The following is an 18,415-nucleotide window of genomic DNA, read 5'->3' as shown; positions in this document are numbered from 1 at the left end:
TGTGAATCACACTGCTGCTCTCTTGTTTAGCTATTTGCGTTTTACGGATTGTGGTCGTTGTGGATGGATGTTCACAAATCTAAATGTGTATTTGACCCCAGTTAATTTATTAATGTTAACTGCCTATCAATCATTGTTTTTGAAACCAGTTGACAGCCGGTGAAAAATGCGCTCTTACCATAGCCGCATAGTGCGGACACCAGCCCATGGAATAAAAGTGGGGCTTTTATTGCTCAATCTAATTCATAACTGATCATTTATCCATATGCCTAATGGACACATGCTCAAACTCGCACACTCTTGATAGACTTAAAGGGGCAAACTGTAGTTGCTACATCCGTTTTTGGACTTATAAATTACATGTATAGACAGTGGCAAGAAGAAGTATGTGAACCCTTTAGAATTACCTGGATTTCTGCATACATTGGTCATCAATTTTTGATCTCATCTTCGTCACGACAATAAACAAACAGTCTGCTTAATCTAATAACACCCAAACAATTATAGCGTATGTCTTTATTGAACACACCCTATAAACATTCACAGTGCAGTTTGGAAAAAGTATGTGAACACTTGGATTTAATAATTGATATACCCGCTGTAGTGAGGTGGCGGCAGAGAAGTCAGGCGCAGGAGAGCGAAAACTGATTTACAACGGTGTCGTTTAATACCCATAAACCACCGTCAACAGAACAATACAATAAATGGGTCAAACAAAACCCTGAAAAATACCAGCATACCGTGCATAAGCACTACAAGAAAATAATTACCTACAAGGACATGGGGGTGAACAGAGGGTTAAATACACATGTAATTGATGGAATTGGAACCAGGTGTGATGGAAGACAAGACAAAACCAATGGAAAATGAAAAGTGGATCAGTGATGGCTAGAAGGTCGGTGACTTCGACTGCCCCCCGAACAAATAGAGGGACCAACTTCAGCGGAGGTCGTGACACCCGCCCTCCTTTGGCAGCAATAACCTCAACCAAGGTTTTCTGTAGTTGCGGATCAGACCTGCACAATGGTCAGGAGGAATTTTGGACCATTCATCTTTACAAAACTGTTTCAGTTCAGCAATATTCTTGGGATGTCTGGTGTGAATCTCTCTTGAGGTCATGCCACAGCATCTCAATTGGCTTGAGGTCAGGACTCTGACTGGGCCACTCCAGAAGGCGTATTTTCTTCTGTTGAAGCCATTCTGTTGTTGATTTACGTTGGTGTTTTGGATCGTTGTCCTGTTGCGTCACCCAACTTCTGTTGAGCTTCAATACACAGACCTCCTTACATTCTCCTGCAAAATGTCTTGATCAACAGAAATTAATTCCCAAGTTTATGATAGCAAGCTGTCCAGGCCCTGAGGCAGCAAAGCAGTCCCAAACCATGACTCTCCCTCCACCATACTTTACAGTTGGAATGAGGTTTTAATATTGGTGTGCTGTGCATTTTTTTTTCTCCACACATAGTGTTGTGTGTTCCTTCCAAACAACTCAACTGTAGTTTCATCTGTCCATATAATTATTTTGGAACATCCAGGTGCTCTTTTGCGAAATTCAGACGTGCAGCAATGTTTGTTTTGGACAGCAATGGGTTCTTCCGTGGTGTCCTCCCATGAACAGTGTTAGTGTTACATAGTGTTTTACGTATCTTAGACTCATTAACAGATGTTAGCATTCTTTCTAGGATTCTTCTTAGCCTCATTGAGCATTCTGCGCTGTGCTCTTGCAGTCATCTTTGCAGGATGGCCACTCCTAGGGAGAGTAGCAACATTGCTGAACTTTCTCCATTAATAGACAATTTGTCTTACCGTGTGCTTTTAGAGATACATTCCACCTTTATACAAGTCAACAATTCTTAATCTTAGGTCTTGTGAGATCTCTTTTGTTCGAGGCATGGTTCACATCAGGCAATGCTTCTTGTGAATAGCAAACTCAAAATTTGTGAGTGTTTTTTATAGGGCAGGGCATCTCTAACCAACATCTCCAATCTCATCTCATTGATTGGGCTCCAGGTTAGCTGACTCCTGACTCCAATGAGCTTTTTGGAGAAGTCAGCTTTGGGGTTCACATACTTTTTCCATCCTACGCTGTGAATGTTTAAATGATGTATTCAATATAGACAAGAAAGATACAATAATGTGTGTTATTAGTTCAAGCACACTGTGTTTGTCCATTGTTGTGACTTAGATCAAGATCAGATCAAATTTTATTATCAAAATTTATGCAGAAATTCAGGTAATTCCAAAGGGTTCCCATACCTTTTCTTGCCACTGTATCCATTGTTTCTTAAATAATATAACTTATAAATGCCTCATAAACTTAGTTCATCTGTCACACACCATATGAACTCAAAATGTAAGCTTGTTTTTGTCCAATGTTTGTAAACATTGTAAATGTAAACGACACTGTATAGCCTCATAACATGTTTAAATCAATAATTTTTATATCATGGATGGTCAGTCCTTGCATCCACAGCTCTGTCGATTAATCTGAAAGTGGTTGCATTTCTCCAGGTCCATCCCTCAGCTTTCTATCAAAACAGAGGCAGGGTGACCGTTTTGTTACTGTTTCATCTGTGGATTTGCCCTTTAAACAGCTGCATATTATCACGATGTCAAAGTGTCACCAACAAAAAGTTTAACAATAGGCCTATAGCAAATGCAGCATATGGCATTCATTTTTCACTAGTAAATAGCCATTTTCAGTACTACTCAAAGCATGCCATTGCATGAGCGCAGAATTTATTTTTCAACTCGAATCAATGAGCCCAATCAGTCCTCCATGACAACAAAATCCTAAACAACAGAGTAGGGCTGGCTAATAAGTCCTTCGTTTTTGGGTTATGCTCAGGTAAAACAATTTGTCTAATCTATACTTCCATATTTCCAAGTCCTATTCTTGCAGCTCAAGGGGTGTAACATTTATTGGAATGACTGGAATTCTGATAGACTTTGGTTTTTAATGTAAAGATATAATTTATAACTTAATAGTATTATTGTATGTAGTAGAAGGTGATTGGTTAGAAGCCTACATAACCAACCCATAAAGTAACATTTAACATCCATATATTGCCAGCTATGTAAACTTTAACATTGATTTATCCTGCAGTAGATGTCTTTCAATTGGTAACATACATTTTTGTCTTCTTCTAATACCTCTTAAGGGGAAAGTAATCTAAAAGTAACAAGATTATGTTACTAAATTTGGGTAATCCACAAATTACGTTTCTGATTACAATTTTGGACAGGTAAGTAATTACGGCGACAGATTACATTTAAAAAGTAACCTACCCAACCCTGGTTCTATGCATTCCCATTTGCTTAGTGTATGTACAAGTGTAAAATAGATGAGCATGAAAAAATGTGTTGTAAAAACCAGTCAGTTTAACTTGTCTTTATTTACTAATTTATTTCATTCTTCAATGTCATTAAATTGTACAACAATGTAACAGAGCAGAAAAAAACATTACCACGCAATCATGGTGTCAGTTACCAGGTTTCCATCCAACCCTGTTATGTGAGTAAAGTACGTTGGATAAAACATTTAATGCCAGGCCTGATGGAAACAGCAAATTTGTCGGCAAACTTTTAAAATGTCGACAAAACAATATGCTAGACGTGGCATATTTTCTTTGTAAACGTAATTATGCGAGTAATGGCGGTGGAAATGCTTTATGCGCACATTTTGATATAATAACGAAGAAAACTTGGGAGTCATGCGATGAAATAAATTATGATAAACTTCACAGGGCGGGGAGTGCACGGTGATGAGCTTTGATGCTACTTTCCAATAAATGTTGAGGGTCTTATTCTGGTGACATGATCTATGCTTGGCTGCCGTTTGATAAATACAAATAATCTTGCTCTTTTGACCATAATAATCTTATCGTGTAGTAGGCTAAACCCACACTATCTGCGACCTGTTAGCTGGAGCGCACGGGCCTAGGGCCACATTCGCTATATAACAATTTTTTTTGTGACAAAACCATCAAGAGTTGAAAATGCGATGGAAACCCATTTCATTTGTAATTTTTATTTGGTACATGGGAATTTAACCACAAACGTTATTTGTATGTGCACTATGCCATCAAGCACATCTTTCTACCCACAACAAATCAATTGGATGGAAACATCTCTGGTGGAAAAATGCACACATTGTTTTCAGATTTTGTTTCAGCAGATTTAAGAACATTCACATGAAAAATCTGTCAGCAATTCGATGGAAACCTAGCTACTGACAATAGAAAATAAAATATCAGATATTACAAAACAATATCATCTCCTCACTCTCCAACCCCTATTTGGATGCATGTGGCTGGGACAGAGGTCCAGGCCAATGCCAAGAAGATGAAAGACCTCCAGTGATTGGTCCTTTTGCAAGCAGCAGCTCCACCATTGGTGTTGGCACAGGATAGGAACAGAGTCGTGCAGGCATCACGTGTGCGTTTGACAAACCTCCATTTTGCAAACAACAGGAGAGACAGGACAGATCTAGGGACATGAGGAAATGTACAAAAGGTCATTAAGTCTGTTGCTTTCAAGTCTTTGCTTGTCCGCCAATAAACATGTGGTTCTAGATTTCTTAAGCATAGACTGTCTTGTAAAGGTCACCATAGAGGTGCCCAAAGGCAATTGATGTGTTGAAAATCACAGGCAGTCTGACTCACCATTTCTTATTCCGAGGTTTCAGCTCCTCAGTAGCATTACGCAGGAAGATGTAGTTCTTTTTCTGAGGGTTGTAGTACTCATGCCCCTGAGGTTTAACACAATATGTATCAATTGACCTTATTCAAAATAATGCCTGGCCATTTTGAAGGAATAGAATGAGTCTTAAAATCAACCAATCATAACATGAGGTACGAGACAAAATGTTACCTTTGACCAGTCATAGCTAGAGGCGTAGGCAAAGATGTTGCCATTGTTGTTGAACGAGCAAGCTGTGATTGGCTGGTCCAGCTGCTCCGAGGTCTTCAGCTTGGTGCGAGCGTCTTTATCCCAGAAGCTAAAGCGACCGTCAGACCCAACAGTCGCCAGTGTACCGTGGACAGGGTGGAAGGAGATGGCATTCACCTGTTTGATCAGAAACAGCAAGCTTTTTGCATTAAAAAACACCAACATCTTTCGCTTCCTACTGACTGCAGCCAAACTAATATGAAAGCAGGGTGGAGAGAGCACAAGCTGCACTCACAGCATAGATGTCTTGTGGTGTGGTTGTGTTGGTTCCATTCGACCTGTGGCACTTGAAGGTGAAGTTATCCTTGGCTCTACAACACACACACAAAAAACACAGTGTAGTGAGTACGGTGCCCTGGGTAATAGCTAAGGTCTTTTTCACAGTTTGTAAGGAAAAGCACATTTTGTGCCACTCACGGGTTAGGAGGGTTGATGTAGTGAATGGCGACCCGCCCTTCAATGCTCCCAAGAGCAAATCCAGCAGGCTTGTTCTGTTTGTCCTTAAAGATGGCTATGCAGCGGTGCTGATACAGGGAGACGGAAGAGGTGGTGTTAGGGTGTACACCACAGGCATTAACTACTCAATAATAACTGATAATCAATGGAAACCGCACACTGCGAAAAGGTGAGTGTAATATGTGCGAGGCAGAAAAAGTGTGTAGTAGACAGTCCTGTAAATGTATTGGTCTTTTTTTATTTAACCTTTATTTATCCAGGAAGACTTATTTTAGGGAGACCTGTAAGTCACCTGGTATGTGAAACCAGTCACCTGGTGTTTGAGTGGTGAGTCTATCCTCCTGAACTCGGACGGCTGGTTCTCAAGCTGATATACAATCAAACCTCGCTCTGCCGATGCTACCACTGCCATGGGATACACCTGGAAATGACAGCAGCCAGCTCACCAATCAGCAGACAACACATGGCTTATAAAACCAGGACACAGCAGACTTTCATCTAAAAATGTTTTGAACATTTAACTGCTGAACACAATTTAAAATCACTAGTCGGTCCTCGCTATTCAGAGTAATTACAGAAAACTTAAAGAATATTAAAATCACTGGAGCTTTAGCACCAGGTCCTCACCACGTCTGCACAGTAGCACCTCTCCGGCAGCTGCAGGGACATCATTGGGTTGGGCGAACGGGTGTCCCAGAACTACAAGAGCAAATCAAACACAGGTGAGCAAACCATTATAGTGAGTAAGATAATGACATTATTATCCTCACAGGGACATTTTGTTTGTGGCACTGTGTACTTTAAAACACATCATAAAGCATACAATGGGCATAAATACAAAAACAGACAAATACAATGAGAATAGAAAAAGTGCAATTTATGGGTGTTTCATAATTTTTTTAATGTACACAATATACACATCAGTACAACGTCAACATCAACTGTAGGCCAGACCATCATTCAGGAGCCTTACTGCCACTGGGACAAAGGACTGTTTGGCTCTATTTATTTTATGCCCTGTATCACTACATAATAACTATGATATAAAACAGATAGTCATTTTGGAACAAGGATTGTTTCCAATCACAATACATTTTCTTACCTTCAGAGTTTTGTCCCAGCTGCCTGTCATGATGCAGTTGTAGTTGGGGGCTTTGATCCAGTGGACTGTTCTGATAGGAGCATCATGCTAAGAGGAAACAAATCAATACCATTTCTAATCGGATCTAGGTTCAACATACCTTTTCATAATGTTTTCATGGGAAGCAATTCCCCTCAGTTGTACAAAGAGGCGATGAAACTACCAATTGAAAAATAACACTTAAAACAGTGTTCATAGCCTGAAATATTTACCTGTGCGATCTGTATTGCCTGGTTGCTGTTGAGATCCCACATTTTGGCAGTCTTATCACAAGATGCAGTGAAAACTTTGCTTCCATCCTGAGAGAGCAAGGGAACGAATAAGTAAAGCTTCATTCAAAGACCTTATATGGTTTGTAAAGATATGTGATGTGATATGTGAGGGGGCCTACTTCGCTCCAGCAGACATCAAGGACTGGACCTGTGTGCATTTGCTGGGCTTTGGGGACTGTCTGCCCATTGTCCTGTACCTCCCAACACCTCACCTGGAAAAATGTAAGAAAACAGTCACGTGTTACGAAGTTAATGGTTTTAGACTCATAACAAAAAGGCATAAGTCTGAAGTGAACACCAAGTGGAACTTAATGACTTGACTCACATCATTGGCCCAGGACCCCCCTATCAAGAAGTTCCCTGGCATGGCAGGGGGACTAAACGCCAAGCAACTGATGCTGTCATCTGGGGGTGAGGTTACTTCCACATCCTATATGAGATCACACATCATTCAAATTTATTTATACCACTCAGAACAATTTTTAATAGTAAAATAGATTGATCATTAAGCAGGTTACTGAAAGGGAATGCTATTTTCTTTTAGTTAGTTACCTTCATTGGGTTGTGTGTGTCCGTGGTTGCCGCTCCGAATCCCCCTGCGCCAAACCCAGTGCTGGTCCCAAACAAGCTCATGACGTCGGATTGTCTTGAGCCAACACGCGGTTACTAATATGAAATGGTACATATTAGTAACCGGTACAATAAACAGCATTACAATAATGTGAAGTTATTCGATCAACATTTACATGCATTAGTGATAGTATACATAAATGATAATAATGAAAGAGGACAGTTAGCTATTGGACTTCAGTGGCTAGCTAAATGAATGGAGGTTGCTCACAAACCATCATGTTGTTCACCTAGCTAGCAATACATCTGCACCCAAGCCTCATATCAAGCGCCACTGTGATACTAAACAGCTTACTTTTAACGCAGGGAAATGCAGTAGTTTCAAATGTGTACATATCAAGTTTGTTTACCTTTTTTTACGTTGAAAATAAGCTTGGTTAAAGAAGAAAACGGAGCGCGTTGAGCGGAATAGGAAGTGCATTCACTGCACATGCGTCGGCAATTTAGGTTGCGTTCCAGGTAGTCTTCATTGCAGTCGCGCTGTTCAGACAATCACACCTCACAATGAAAAAATGTTTACATGTAAAACGTATTTTGATCTAAATTCTATGATGACCTAGAATTAATTTGTTCTAATTCCACCCGTTTTCATATAAAAACAAGTTTCGCTCCCTTTCAATGATAAGTTGCATTATAAACATTTCTCTGGGTGTTACCTAGTCAAGAAAATCAATAAGGCAACCGACAACATGCGGTCTTAAAAAAAAGTGATGGGAGAACGTTAAATATCAGGTTTTAAAAAATCAGGTTGAAAACAATTTGAAAGAGACTTTGTATATGCTTTCTGAACAAATCCGGAGTATATTTGATACCATGTGAATACCTCGTAAGATTCTTGTTTGCTATTTGAAATCAACAATCTTCTTAATACCAGGTGACCACGCAGAAGAATGTTTTTCCTAAGTGTCGAGGATCGGAAGTCAAAGTTAAAATCTTGTAATTGCCATAAAAGCACACACACACACACACACACACACACACACACACACACACACACACACACACACACACACACACACACACACACACACACACAATAAATAGATGTCATTGTCGTTTGTCCCACATATTCTGTAGTCTCAGTTTGAAAGTAATTCATGTACTCTTACTGGAGGACACCCAGCTACTTCCACCCACTGACAGTCTGCTATGATAGTATACAGATCTCAGATAAGCCCGTAAAAGCAGTAGAGGAGGGTATACAAGCTGAAAAACCGACTCTCCGTAACCCTTTAACAATATCCTGCTGAAACTCTACTGCCTTGAAGCAAGCACAGTTCATGAAGCTGTGGTGGATGCGTAACCAGGCCCGTACAGTATGGCTCGGCAGTGCAAAAGGGTACATACATGATACTGAAACCTAGCTCTTGGAATGCATCTTTAAAATGTTTGTTTACACACCCACTATGCTTCAACCAAAGGAAAGCCAATATCAATTACTTTGTCATAACAGCTTTGTCTTTATGATCCGATATGTGGGCTACATACGATTGAAGAAATGTGGGAAGAAGACACACTTGGAGGGAATAGAGAAGCTCTGAAAGAATCTGCCCACAGCTGAGAAAAGAGAAAACTGGGGGTTTGCCTGTGAAACCTTATGCATCTGCGCACTGCTCCTTATGACCTGCCAGACCTTTGAGCCTCAGAGCTTGTAGCGTTTCTCTCTCACATAATGCAGCGACAACAACAAACCCTCTCGGACTCCAAACAAAAGTCCAGTTATCAAGAGGATCCAAAGCTCTGGCGGGTCAGAGAGGGAGAAGCCAGGGTGTGGTTGGCCTTAGTTGGCTTTGGCACGGAGCTGTGCCCTCTTGCCCGTGACAGCCTGGAAGCCAGTCTTGATGCTGGCCACGGAGCAGCGTGAGTGGCAGGTCTCACACTGGAGGAAGTAGAGACGGGTGTCCTTTTGTAGGATGGTGTCAGGGGAGCGACACGTGTGACAGGTCACATATTCCTCTGCAAGTCAAACACAAAGCCAAGATGAGGCACGCAAATATGTCTATAATAGCTACAAGTGAAGGATAACTAAATGATATGCCTATACAACTATTCTTTACATATTTTGCTCTAGGTCACCAGTATACCAATGTAATATGGATTCCTGTATATTCCTACGTACTAATATATCTTCTCAAGACATTTTCAATCTGTTTCTGTTGAAATCTTCCTTTGATCACAAGCTGATTATTTCCATCTATGGAGCCACTGCAAAGAAAATAAATGTAATAGTCATTCATAAAAACAGAACTTAATAACAGATGTCTGGATATGAAGATTTCTACTGCGAAATCTGCAATAACCATAATACTAGGCCACTTTACCTTGTCCCCAGCTCAGCCAATAAAAATGCCAGAAGATGTTTTGGCTGACGATGCAACCTACAGAGAACAATAATTGACAGTTAAATGCAGTCAAATGTACTACTAGAAACACTACCACACTTCAATCATCATACACTGTAGCTCTCCTGTGGGAAGTAGAAACTCAAGTCCCTAAAGTCTGTGGAATGTATGAAGTAGACATGTTTGACTCACAGTTTACAGATATCAGTGAAGTTGACAAACGAGGTCTTCTTGGTGCCCACTCGGACCACCTGAGGGGGCTTCATAATAAACTTTCTCTTCTCTCCGGCCACCATGTCAGGGTTCTTCTCCCGCATGATGTTGAAGACACGGTTCAGCAGCTGAGGAGGACATCACAAATATGATCATCAGACTCTCTCAAACTGGCCCAAATAGAATTGAAGGCACCAACAGCCTGAGGCTCGGGCGTGCCTTTGAATCAATATAACCAAATGCCCTTTGCAATATTATGTAAAATAATCTGAACTGAATTGAAATAAATAGGCCTACCTCATCATATGTGTAGTCTCTGTCTGTCCCTAACCACGCCGGACCAGACTGGGAGCTGAATGAGATGCCATCATTTTTTCCCCCCTCAACGTCCTCGAGGCCTCAAGCAAAAACACCACATGGTCATGTTTTAACGGATACAATTACTCTCATTGAAAGGAAAGTAGAAGACAGATATCACCATTCAATAATAATAATAATATTAATAATAGATTTAATTTGTATAGCGCATTTCATTACCCAAGAATCTCAACAGCGCTCAAGACAATGTCAGTCACTTAAGTGGATAATTACTACAAGGTCAAATGCCATCCCATACCATCGTCCTTCTCAAGTATCTCTCCTTCCTCCTGGAAGTCAACCTTCTTGGACTTTTTTTTCTTTGCTGGCAACTGAAGATCCAAGTCGTCCTCTTCCGCTGCTTCGCTCGGCTCTTCTTCAATTTTCAGCTCCTGTTTTTAATAGATTGGGAGAATCTGTCAGCAAAACTTAATTAGATGTGACAAGACTAGGGTTGCAAAGGGTCGGAAACTTTCAGGCAAATTTCCAGAATTTTCCCGGAAAGATTCCAAGGGTAGTTAGCCTGGGAATTTTGTCTAAATTCATTAATTCTTTTTGCTGAAAACAGTGAAGCTTTTTTGTGGGATTACACATAAGGCAATTCTAGGTCTTGTGGCATATTTTGGTTAAACTATCCCCAATTCAATGGAATTGCAACCCTCTGCATGCACAGCGCATTCTTCCATCACATGTGCAGTGCACTCTTCTATCACATGTATAGCTGATTCTCAAGATCTTGCACCCTAATGAGATGCTATTGAGCCAAGGACTATATGCTTTCTGGTAAGTTTTGATTACAATACTGGGTGGGGTGAATATATTTTATATGACATACATTCTTTTTTTGTTAACTAGTAAATAGTAGCCTACAGCAAAGTGTTTTTAAATAATTTCTAACTTGTTAACAATTTCTGCTAGTTAGTTCTTTCTACCATGTGGGTTTTAGCTTGCTTGAGCCTGCTAACTGAGTGTTAATTCACCTGTTTCCATACACGTTTCATTTTAAACCATTTATCTTACAAAGGAGTTTTTCTAATCTAACTGCTTAACTATTTATCTGTACATGGAATTGTATTTTTTTTTTATATAAAAAAAAAAAAATCTTCACAGGAAAATGCCATGGGCACTATCTGATGTGGGAGACATTTCACTGCAGCTAAAGTAAACTCAGCAAAAAAAGAAACATCCTCTCACTGTCAACTGTGTTTATTTTCAGCAAACTTAACATGTGTAAATATTTGTATGAACATAACAAGATTCAACAACTGAGACATAAACTGAACAAGTTCCACAGACATGTGGCTAACATAAATGGAATAATGTGTCCCTGAACAAAAGGGGGGTCAAAATCAAAAGTAACAGACAGTATCTGATGTGGCCACCAGCTGCATTAAGTACTGCAGTGCATCTCCGCCTCATGGACTGCACCAGATTTACCAGTTATTGCTGTGAGATGTTACCTGTACATTTCTGGGGGGAATGGCCCTAGCCCTCACCATCCGATCCAACAGGTCCCAGACGTGCTCAATGGGATTGAGATCTGGGCTTTTCGCTGGCCATGGCAGAACACTGACATTCCTGTCTTGCAGGAAAACGAGCAGTATGGCTGGTGGCATTGTCATGCTGGAGGGTCATGTCAGAATGAGCCTGCAGAAAGGGTACCACATGAGGGAGAAGGATGTCTTGACTTTATGCACAGCTGAACAAGCTCAGTCCGATGATGCTGTGATGGACCCTCCACCTCCAAATCGATCCCTCTCCAGAGTACAGGCCTCGGTATAATGCTCATTCCTTCAACGATAAACGCGAATTCGACCATCACCCCTGGTGAGACAAAACCGCGACTTGTCAGTGAAGAGCACTTTTTGCCAGTCCTGTCTGGTCCAGCGACGGTGGGTTTGTGCCCATAGGAAACGTTGTTGCCGGTGATGTCTTGTGAGGACCTGCCTTACTACAGGCCTACAAGCCCTCAGTTCAGCCTCTCTCAGCCTAATGCGGACAGTCTGAGCACTGATGGAGGGATTGTGCCTTCCTGGTGTAACTTGGGCATCCTGTACCTGTCCCGCAGGTGTGATGTTCGGATGTACTGATCCTGTGCAGGTGTTGTTACACGTGGTCTGCCACTGCGAGGATGTTCAGCTGTCCGTTCTGTCTCCCTGAGCACTGTCTTAGGTGTCTCACAGTACGGACATTGCAACATGGGATCTTAATGAAAGTTTAGAGGGACGGCCAGGTCTTGGTAGATTTGCAGTGGTCTGATACTCCTTCCATTTCAATATTATCGCTTGCACAGTGCTCCTTGGGATGTTTAAAGCTTGGGAAATCTTTTTGTATCCAAATCCGGCTTTAAACTTCTTCACAACAGTATCTCGGACCTGCCTGGTGTGTTTCTTGTTCTTCATGATGCTCTCTGCGCTTTTAACGGACCTCTGAGACTATCACAGTGCAGGTGCATTTATACGGAGACTTGATTACACACAGGTGGATTGTATTTATCATCATTAGTCATTTAGGTCAACATTGGATCATTCAGAGATCCTCACTGAACTTCTGGAGAGAGTTTGCTGTACTGAAAGTAAAGGGGCTGAATAATTTTGCACGCCCAATTTTTAACTTTTTGATTTGTTAAAAAAGTTTGAAATATCCAATAAATGTCGTTCCACTTCATGATTGTGTCCCACTTGTTGTTGATTCTTCACAAAAAAAATACAGTTTTATATCTTTATGTTTGAAGCCTGAAATGTGGCAAAAGGTCGCAAAGTTCAAGGGGGCCGAATACTTTCGCAAGGCACTGTATATACACCTGTTCTGAAAGGCCCCAGAGTCTGCAACCCCACTAAACAAGGGGCACCACCAAGCAAGCGGCACCATGAAGATCAAGGAGCTCTCCAAACAGGTCAGGAACAAAGCTGTGGAGAAGTACAGATCAGGGATGAACTTTGAACATCCCAAGGAGCACCATTAAATCCATTATTAAAAAATTTAAAGAATATGGCACCACAACAAACCTGCCAAGAGAGGGCCGCCCACCAAAACTCACAGACCAGGCAAGGAGGGCATTAATCAGAGAGGCAACAATGAGACCAAAGATAACCCTGAAGGAGCTGCAAAGCTCCACTGCCGAGATTGGAGTATATGTCCATAGGACCAATCTAAGCCATTGCTTAAAGAAAAGAATAAGCAAATACGCTTGGTGTTCGCCAAAAGGCATGTGGGAGACTCCCCAAACATATGGAAGAAAGTACTCTGGTCAGATGAGACCAAAGTGTTGCTTTTTGGCCATCAAGGAAAAAGCTATGTCTGATGCAAACCCAACACCTCACATCACCCCGAGAACACCATCCCCACAGTGAAGCATGGTGGTGGCAGCATGATGCTGTCAGGATGTTTTTAATTGGCAGGGACTGGGAAACTCGTCAGAATTGAAGGAATGATGGATGGAGCTAAATACAGGGAAATTCTTGAGGGAAACCTGTTTCAGTCTTCCAGAGATTTGAGACAGGGACGGAGGTTCACCTTCCAGTAGGACAATGACCCTAAGCATACTGCAAAAGCAACACTCAGGTGGTTTAAGGAGAAACATTGAAATGTATTGGAATGGCCTAGTTTAAGCCCAGACCTCAATCCAATTGAGAATGGTATGGTGGTATGACTTAAATATTGCTGTACACCAGCGGAACCCATCCAACTTGAAGGAGCTGGAGCAGTTTTGCATTGAAGAATGAGCTAAAATCCCAGTGGCTAGGTGTGCCAGGTTTATAGAAACATACCCCAGGAGACTTGCAGCTGGCTCTACAAAGTATTGACTTTGGGGGGGTGAATAGTTATGCACGCTCAAGTTCTGTTTTTTTGTGTCTTATTTCTTGTTTGTTTCACAAGAAAAAATATTTTGCATCTTCAAAGTGGTAGGCATGTTATGTAAATCAAATGATACAAACCCCCCAAAAATCTATTTTAATTCCAGGTTGTAAGGCAACAAAATAGGAAAAATGCCAAGGGGGATGAATACTTTCGCAAGCCACTGTATCTCATCAGCCACGTGGTGGAAGGGACTTTGTGGATCTGAGGCTCTTTCCCCTGTTGCCTTCATCATCCTCCAAATCCCACCAACATCAGCCACTTCAGAGCGCAACTGGTCCTTGTTTGGGAACACACACACCAAAGCACACAACAGGCTGACCAATACAAGGGTTGACAAATTGGAGGCCACCTGGGCAAATTTGAGGCTTTTTGAGCCTGACAACGAGTCATCCTCAACAAGGTTGGAAAGGGACAGTGAAGATGAGGCCTCAGACTCTGATGTTCAAGAGGTGGACATTGAGGAGGTCCAGGGAGAAAACATGGAAGCCTGAGAGGAAGACAACCAAATCTTTAGTTTCTACACTATCATTTTACAGATGTCTGTTGAAAACGTTTTTGGGAGATGTGATGGATCATTGGGGATCATTCAATATTCCCTTTCTTTTGTTGTTCAGTGAAATCATCCCATTTGAAGAGTCAACTCATTTAATTAAAGTTAAATTCGTAAATTATTTTATTTTATTTTATTTCTATTGGAAGGATTTAATCATTTGCAATTATTTATACTTATGATAAGTTAAAATGTTTATGTTTCTGTCTCCATATGATATGGTAAATATATCCAATGCAAAAAACATCTACATTTAAATGGTATTAATATTCATTTGCATATATTTCCATTAATTCCTATATATTCCCGTTAATTCCCACGGAACATTTCCACCTCTGAATATTCCCCAAAAAGTGCAACCCTAGACAAGTCTCAGCTCAAAGTAGAGATTCAGAAATAAATGTGCTGCAACAAAGCCTTGGAAATAAACACAAGGCAGTTAACTTCAATATCACGTCAATATGGCTCCCATAGACATGGCTCCACTCCAGGTACACACACAGCGTAAATGACAGTGCATTCGGAAAGTATTCAGACCCCTTGACTTTTTCCACATTTTGTTACGTTACAGCCTTATTCTAAAATTTATTAAATTGTTTTTTTCCCTCATCAATCTACACACAATACCCCATAATGAAAAAGAAAAATATATATATATATTTTTTGGAATGTATAATAACAATAATTATAATATCACATTTACATAAGTATTCAGACCCTTTACTAAAGTACTTTGTTGTAGCACCTTTGGCAGCGATTACAGGCTCGTATGATGCTACAAGCTTGGTACACCTGTATTTGGGGAGTTTCTCCCATTCTTCTCTGCAGATCCTCTCAAGCTCTGTCAGGTTGGATGGGGAGCATTGCTGCATAGCTATTTTCAGGTCTCTCCAGAGATGTCCGATGGGTTCAAGTCCGGGCTCTGGCTGTGCCACTCAAGGACATTTAGACTTGTCCTAAAGCCACTCCTGTGTTGTCTTGGCTGTCTGCTTAGGGTCATTTTCTTGTTGGAATGTGAACCTTTGCCTTAGTCCGAGGTCCTGAGTGCTCTGGAGCAGGTTTTCATCAAGGATCTCTCTGTACTTTGCTCCGTTCATCTTTCCCTCAATCCTGACTAGTCTCCCAGTCCCTGCCGCAGAAAAACATTCCCACAGTATGATGCTGCCACTACCATGCTTCACCGTAGTGATGGTACCAGGTTTCCTCCAGATGTGACGCTTGGCATTCAGGCCAAAGAGTTCAATCTTGGTTTCATTAGACCAGAAAATCTTGTTTCTCATGGACTCATCAGAGTCCTTTAGGTCCTTTTGGCAAACTCCAAGCTGGCTGTCATGTGACTTTTACTGAGGAGTAGCTTCCGTCTGGCCACTACCATAAAGGCCTGATTGGTGGAGTGCTGCAGAGATGGTTGTTCTTCTGGAATGTTCTCCCATCTCCACAGAGGAACTCTGGAGCTCAATCAGAGTGACCATCGGGTTCTTGGTCATCTCCCTGACCAAGGCCCTTCTCCCCCGATTGCTCAGTTTAGTTGGACGGCCAGCTCTAGGAAGAGTCTTGGTGGTTCCAAACTTATTTTATTTAAGAATTATGGAGGTGTTCTTGGGGACCTTCAATGCTGCAGAAATGTTTTGGTACCCTTCCCCTGATCTGTGCCTTGACACAATCCTGTCTCGGAGCTCTCCAGACAATTCCTTTGACCTCATGGCTTGGTTTTTGCTCTGACATGCCCTGTCAACTATGGGACCTTATATAGACAGATGTGTGCCTTTCCAAATCATGTCCAATCAATTGGATTTACCACAGGTGGACTCCAAGTTATAGAAACATCTCAAGGATGATCAATGGAAACAGGATGCGCCTAAGCTCAATATCGAGTCTCATAGCATAGGGTCTGAAAAGTTATGTAAATAAGGTATTTCCATTTTATTTTATTTTAGACATATTCAAAAATTTCTTAAAACCTGTTTTCGCTTTGTCATTATGGGGTATTGTTTGTAGATTGATGAGGGAAAAAAAAATTTTCATCCATTTTTAGTATGGCTGTAATGTAAGCAAAATGTGGAATAAAGGATGGGGTCTGAATACTTTCCGAATGCACAGTATATATCATACCTTTATCCCCTCCTCAATGTCATTATCAAACCCTTTCTTGGGCTTCTTCTTCTTTTTCTTCTGGTTGAAAAAGTTCAGGTCATCAAGATCGTCGGATTGCTCTAAAGATTTGAACAAACACTTCTGATATTGGTCTCACTGAGTTACTCTTCCGTTCCAGTCATGACAGATTAGTGGTCTAGAAGAGCAGAAAGTCACTACTGTGACATTACGTTTCCTCTGTTCCTTGTTTCCTCTCCTCACTTCCATCTGACATTTTGAGTAGGAAGTGAGTCAAGGATGGAAGGAGAGGACCAAAGAATTTGAGGAAAGACCTTTGAGATCTTTGTCAGGTGTGAGCCTTCCTACCTTTCTTCCTTCCCTCGTCCTCGTCCAGGTCGAACTCTCTGTCCTCCCCACCGTCAGGTTCCACCTCCTTGGCCTCTACCTGCTGTGTGTCCTCTGCCACTCCGTCTCCACCTTCTTCTTCCAGCATGAAAGGCTTCTTCTTCTTCTTCTTCTTCTTGGTCATGTTGGGGTCGAATATCATCTGATGGGAGAATTAAACCGTGATGATTAGCTTAGACCCAGTGTGACTGAAGAAAAATAGCTGTTTGTTGATACATGACATTATATTTCCAGTCTAAGACTAGTTCTGGTACAATGTCTACAAACATTGACATACATACACAGCTAACATAAGTTTCCCAAGCCTAAATAATGGTAAGCTTTAATAACTACAGGAATAGACTTGCAGCTAGCTACCTAGCATAGCTGACATTTGGTCACTAAATTGAGTATGTGATTAATTGTTTTATTAGTTAGTTAGCCCACTAGCCAAGCGCTCAACATGCGTGAGTGGTCTGCTGTCTGATATACTGGTGGGAAAGACTTGTACTGTAGGCTGAGGCCAAAGTCATTCAACAACGATCGTTAACGTAACTGGCTTATCTTCTTCTACTCAACCAATACTGATAATAGTATATACATCATGATAAAAAGTGATTACTTACTTCGTCTCCTGACATGTTTGCGGAAAGAACAAGAACGATCTAGGAAGTTTTTTTTGATCCCCCGACCAGTCTCACTTCAATTCGCAGACACTTCTTGCATCAGCGGTAAATTGTCAATGCGCAATCGTGGACTAACGTAATGAGGTCGATATTCAGGGTTGCCAGGTCCAGTCTAGATATCTTGCCGAATGATCATACAAATAACCCATTCAAAACGCCTGAAAACTTGCCAACATTTTTTTTTTTACACCGTAAGTGCTGATTTGCCACATTTATACAATAAACCCTTTCCCATAACGTTATCGAGCCAATTAAGAAGCAATATCAACATAACTTGTAACAACGCTAGAATCAAAATGAGTTTTTCATCAAAATAATAATTAGAGCTATGATTATAAAGGAAGTTGAATATGTCTCAAGATAAAAGATAATTCACCCTTATTAAACTCGCCAGATCATTTTGCATCAATTGATGTCGATTTAACCCGTGTGACTGCTATGATTAAGCAATATGGCACAAGGGTGTATGGTATATAGCC

General features: G+C 41.1%; 2 protein-coding genes across 4 annotated transcripts; both read right to left on the bottom strand.

Moving 5' to 3' along the window:
* Positions 1 to 3,391: 3,391 nt before the first annotated feature.
* LOC109907818 (mRNA export factor) lies at positions 3,392 to 7,955 on the bottom strand. Of its 3 annotated transcripts, none has more exons than XM_020506049.2 (13): positions 7,800 to 7,955; positions 7,372 to 7,485; positions 7,145 to 7,249; positions 6,939 to 7,031; positions 6,760 to 6,846; positions 6,509 to 6,595; positions 6,034 to 6,105; positions 5,720 to 5,827; positions 5,368 to 5,474; positions 5,186 to 5,261; positions 4,873 to 5,067; positions 4,665 to 4,750; positions 3,392 to 4,488 (listed from the first exon to the last, which is right to left on the bottom strand). In XM_020506049.2, coding segments are annotated over exons 2-13 (1,098 nt in total). In that variant the 5' UTR covers positions 7,453 to 7,485; positions 7,800 to 7,955; the 3' UTR covers positions 3,392 to 4,487. The 3 variants fall into 3 exon arrangements, with proteins under 3 accessions (XP_020361638.2, XP_020361636.1, XP_031649851.1); XM_020506047.2 differs by having other exon boundaries at positions 4,015 to 4,488; positions 5,699 to 5,827; positions 7,800 to 7,913; XM_031793991.1 differs by lacking the exons at positions 3,392 to 4,488; positions 7,800 to 7,955 and having other exon boundaries at positions 4,661 to 4,750; positions 7,372 to 7,479.
* LOC109907819 (eukaryotic translation initiation factor 2 subunit 2) lies at positions 4,020 to 18,056 on the bottom strand. Its single transcript, XM_020506050.2, has 19 exons — positions 17,877 to 18,056; positions 17,233 to 17,413; positions 16,885 to 16,985; positions 10,621 to 10,753; positions 10,302 to 10,402; positions 9,984 to 10,132; positions 9,771 to 9,827; positions 9,569 to 9,654; positions 7,800 to 9,405; positions 7,372 to 7,485; positions 7,145 to 7,249; positions 6,939 to 7,031; positions 6,760 to 6,846; positions 6,034 to 6,595; positions 5,720 to 5,827; positions 5,368 to 5,474; positions 4,873 to 5,261; positions 4,665 to 4,750; positions 4,020 to 4,488 (listed from the first exon to the last, which is right to left on the bottom strand). The coding sequence occupies exons 1-9, from the start codon at positions 17,889 to 17,891 to the stop codon at positions 9,230 to 9,232; spliced, it is 999 nt and encodes a 332-aa protein (XP_020361639.1). The 5' UTR covers positions 17,892 to 18,056; the 3' UTR covers positions 4,020 to 4,488; positions 4,665 to 4,750; positions 4,873 to 5,261; positions 5,368 to 5,474; positions 5,720 to 5,827; positions 6,034 to 6,595; positions 6,760 to 6,846; positions 6,939 to 7,031; positions 7,145 to 7,249; positions 7,372 to 7,485; positions 7,800 to 9,229.
* Positions 18,057 to 18,415: the final 359 nt, after the last annotated feature.

The sequence above is a fragment of the Oncorhynchus kisutch genome, linkage group LG17, assembly GCF_002021735.2.
Source record: "Oncorhynchus kisutch isolate 150728-3 linkage group LG17, Okis_V2, whole genome shotgun sequence".
Classification (NCBI taxonomy): Eukaryota; Metazoa; Chordata; class Actinopteri; order Salmoniformes; family Salmonidae; genus Oncorhynchus; species Oncorhynchus kisutch.
This window is presented reverse-complemented; position numbering and strand designations above follow the sequence as displayed.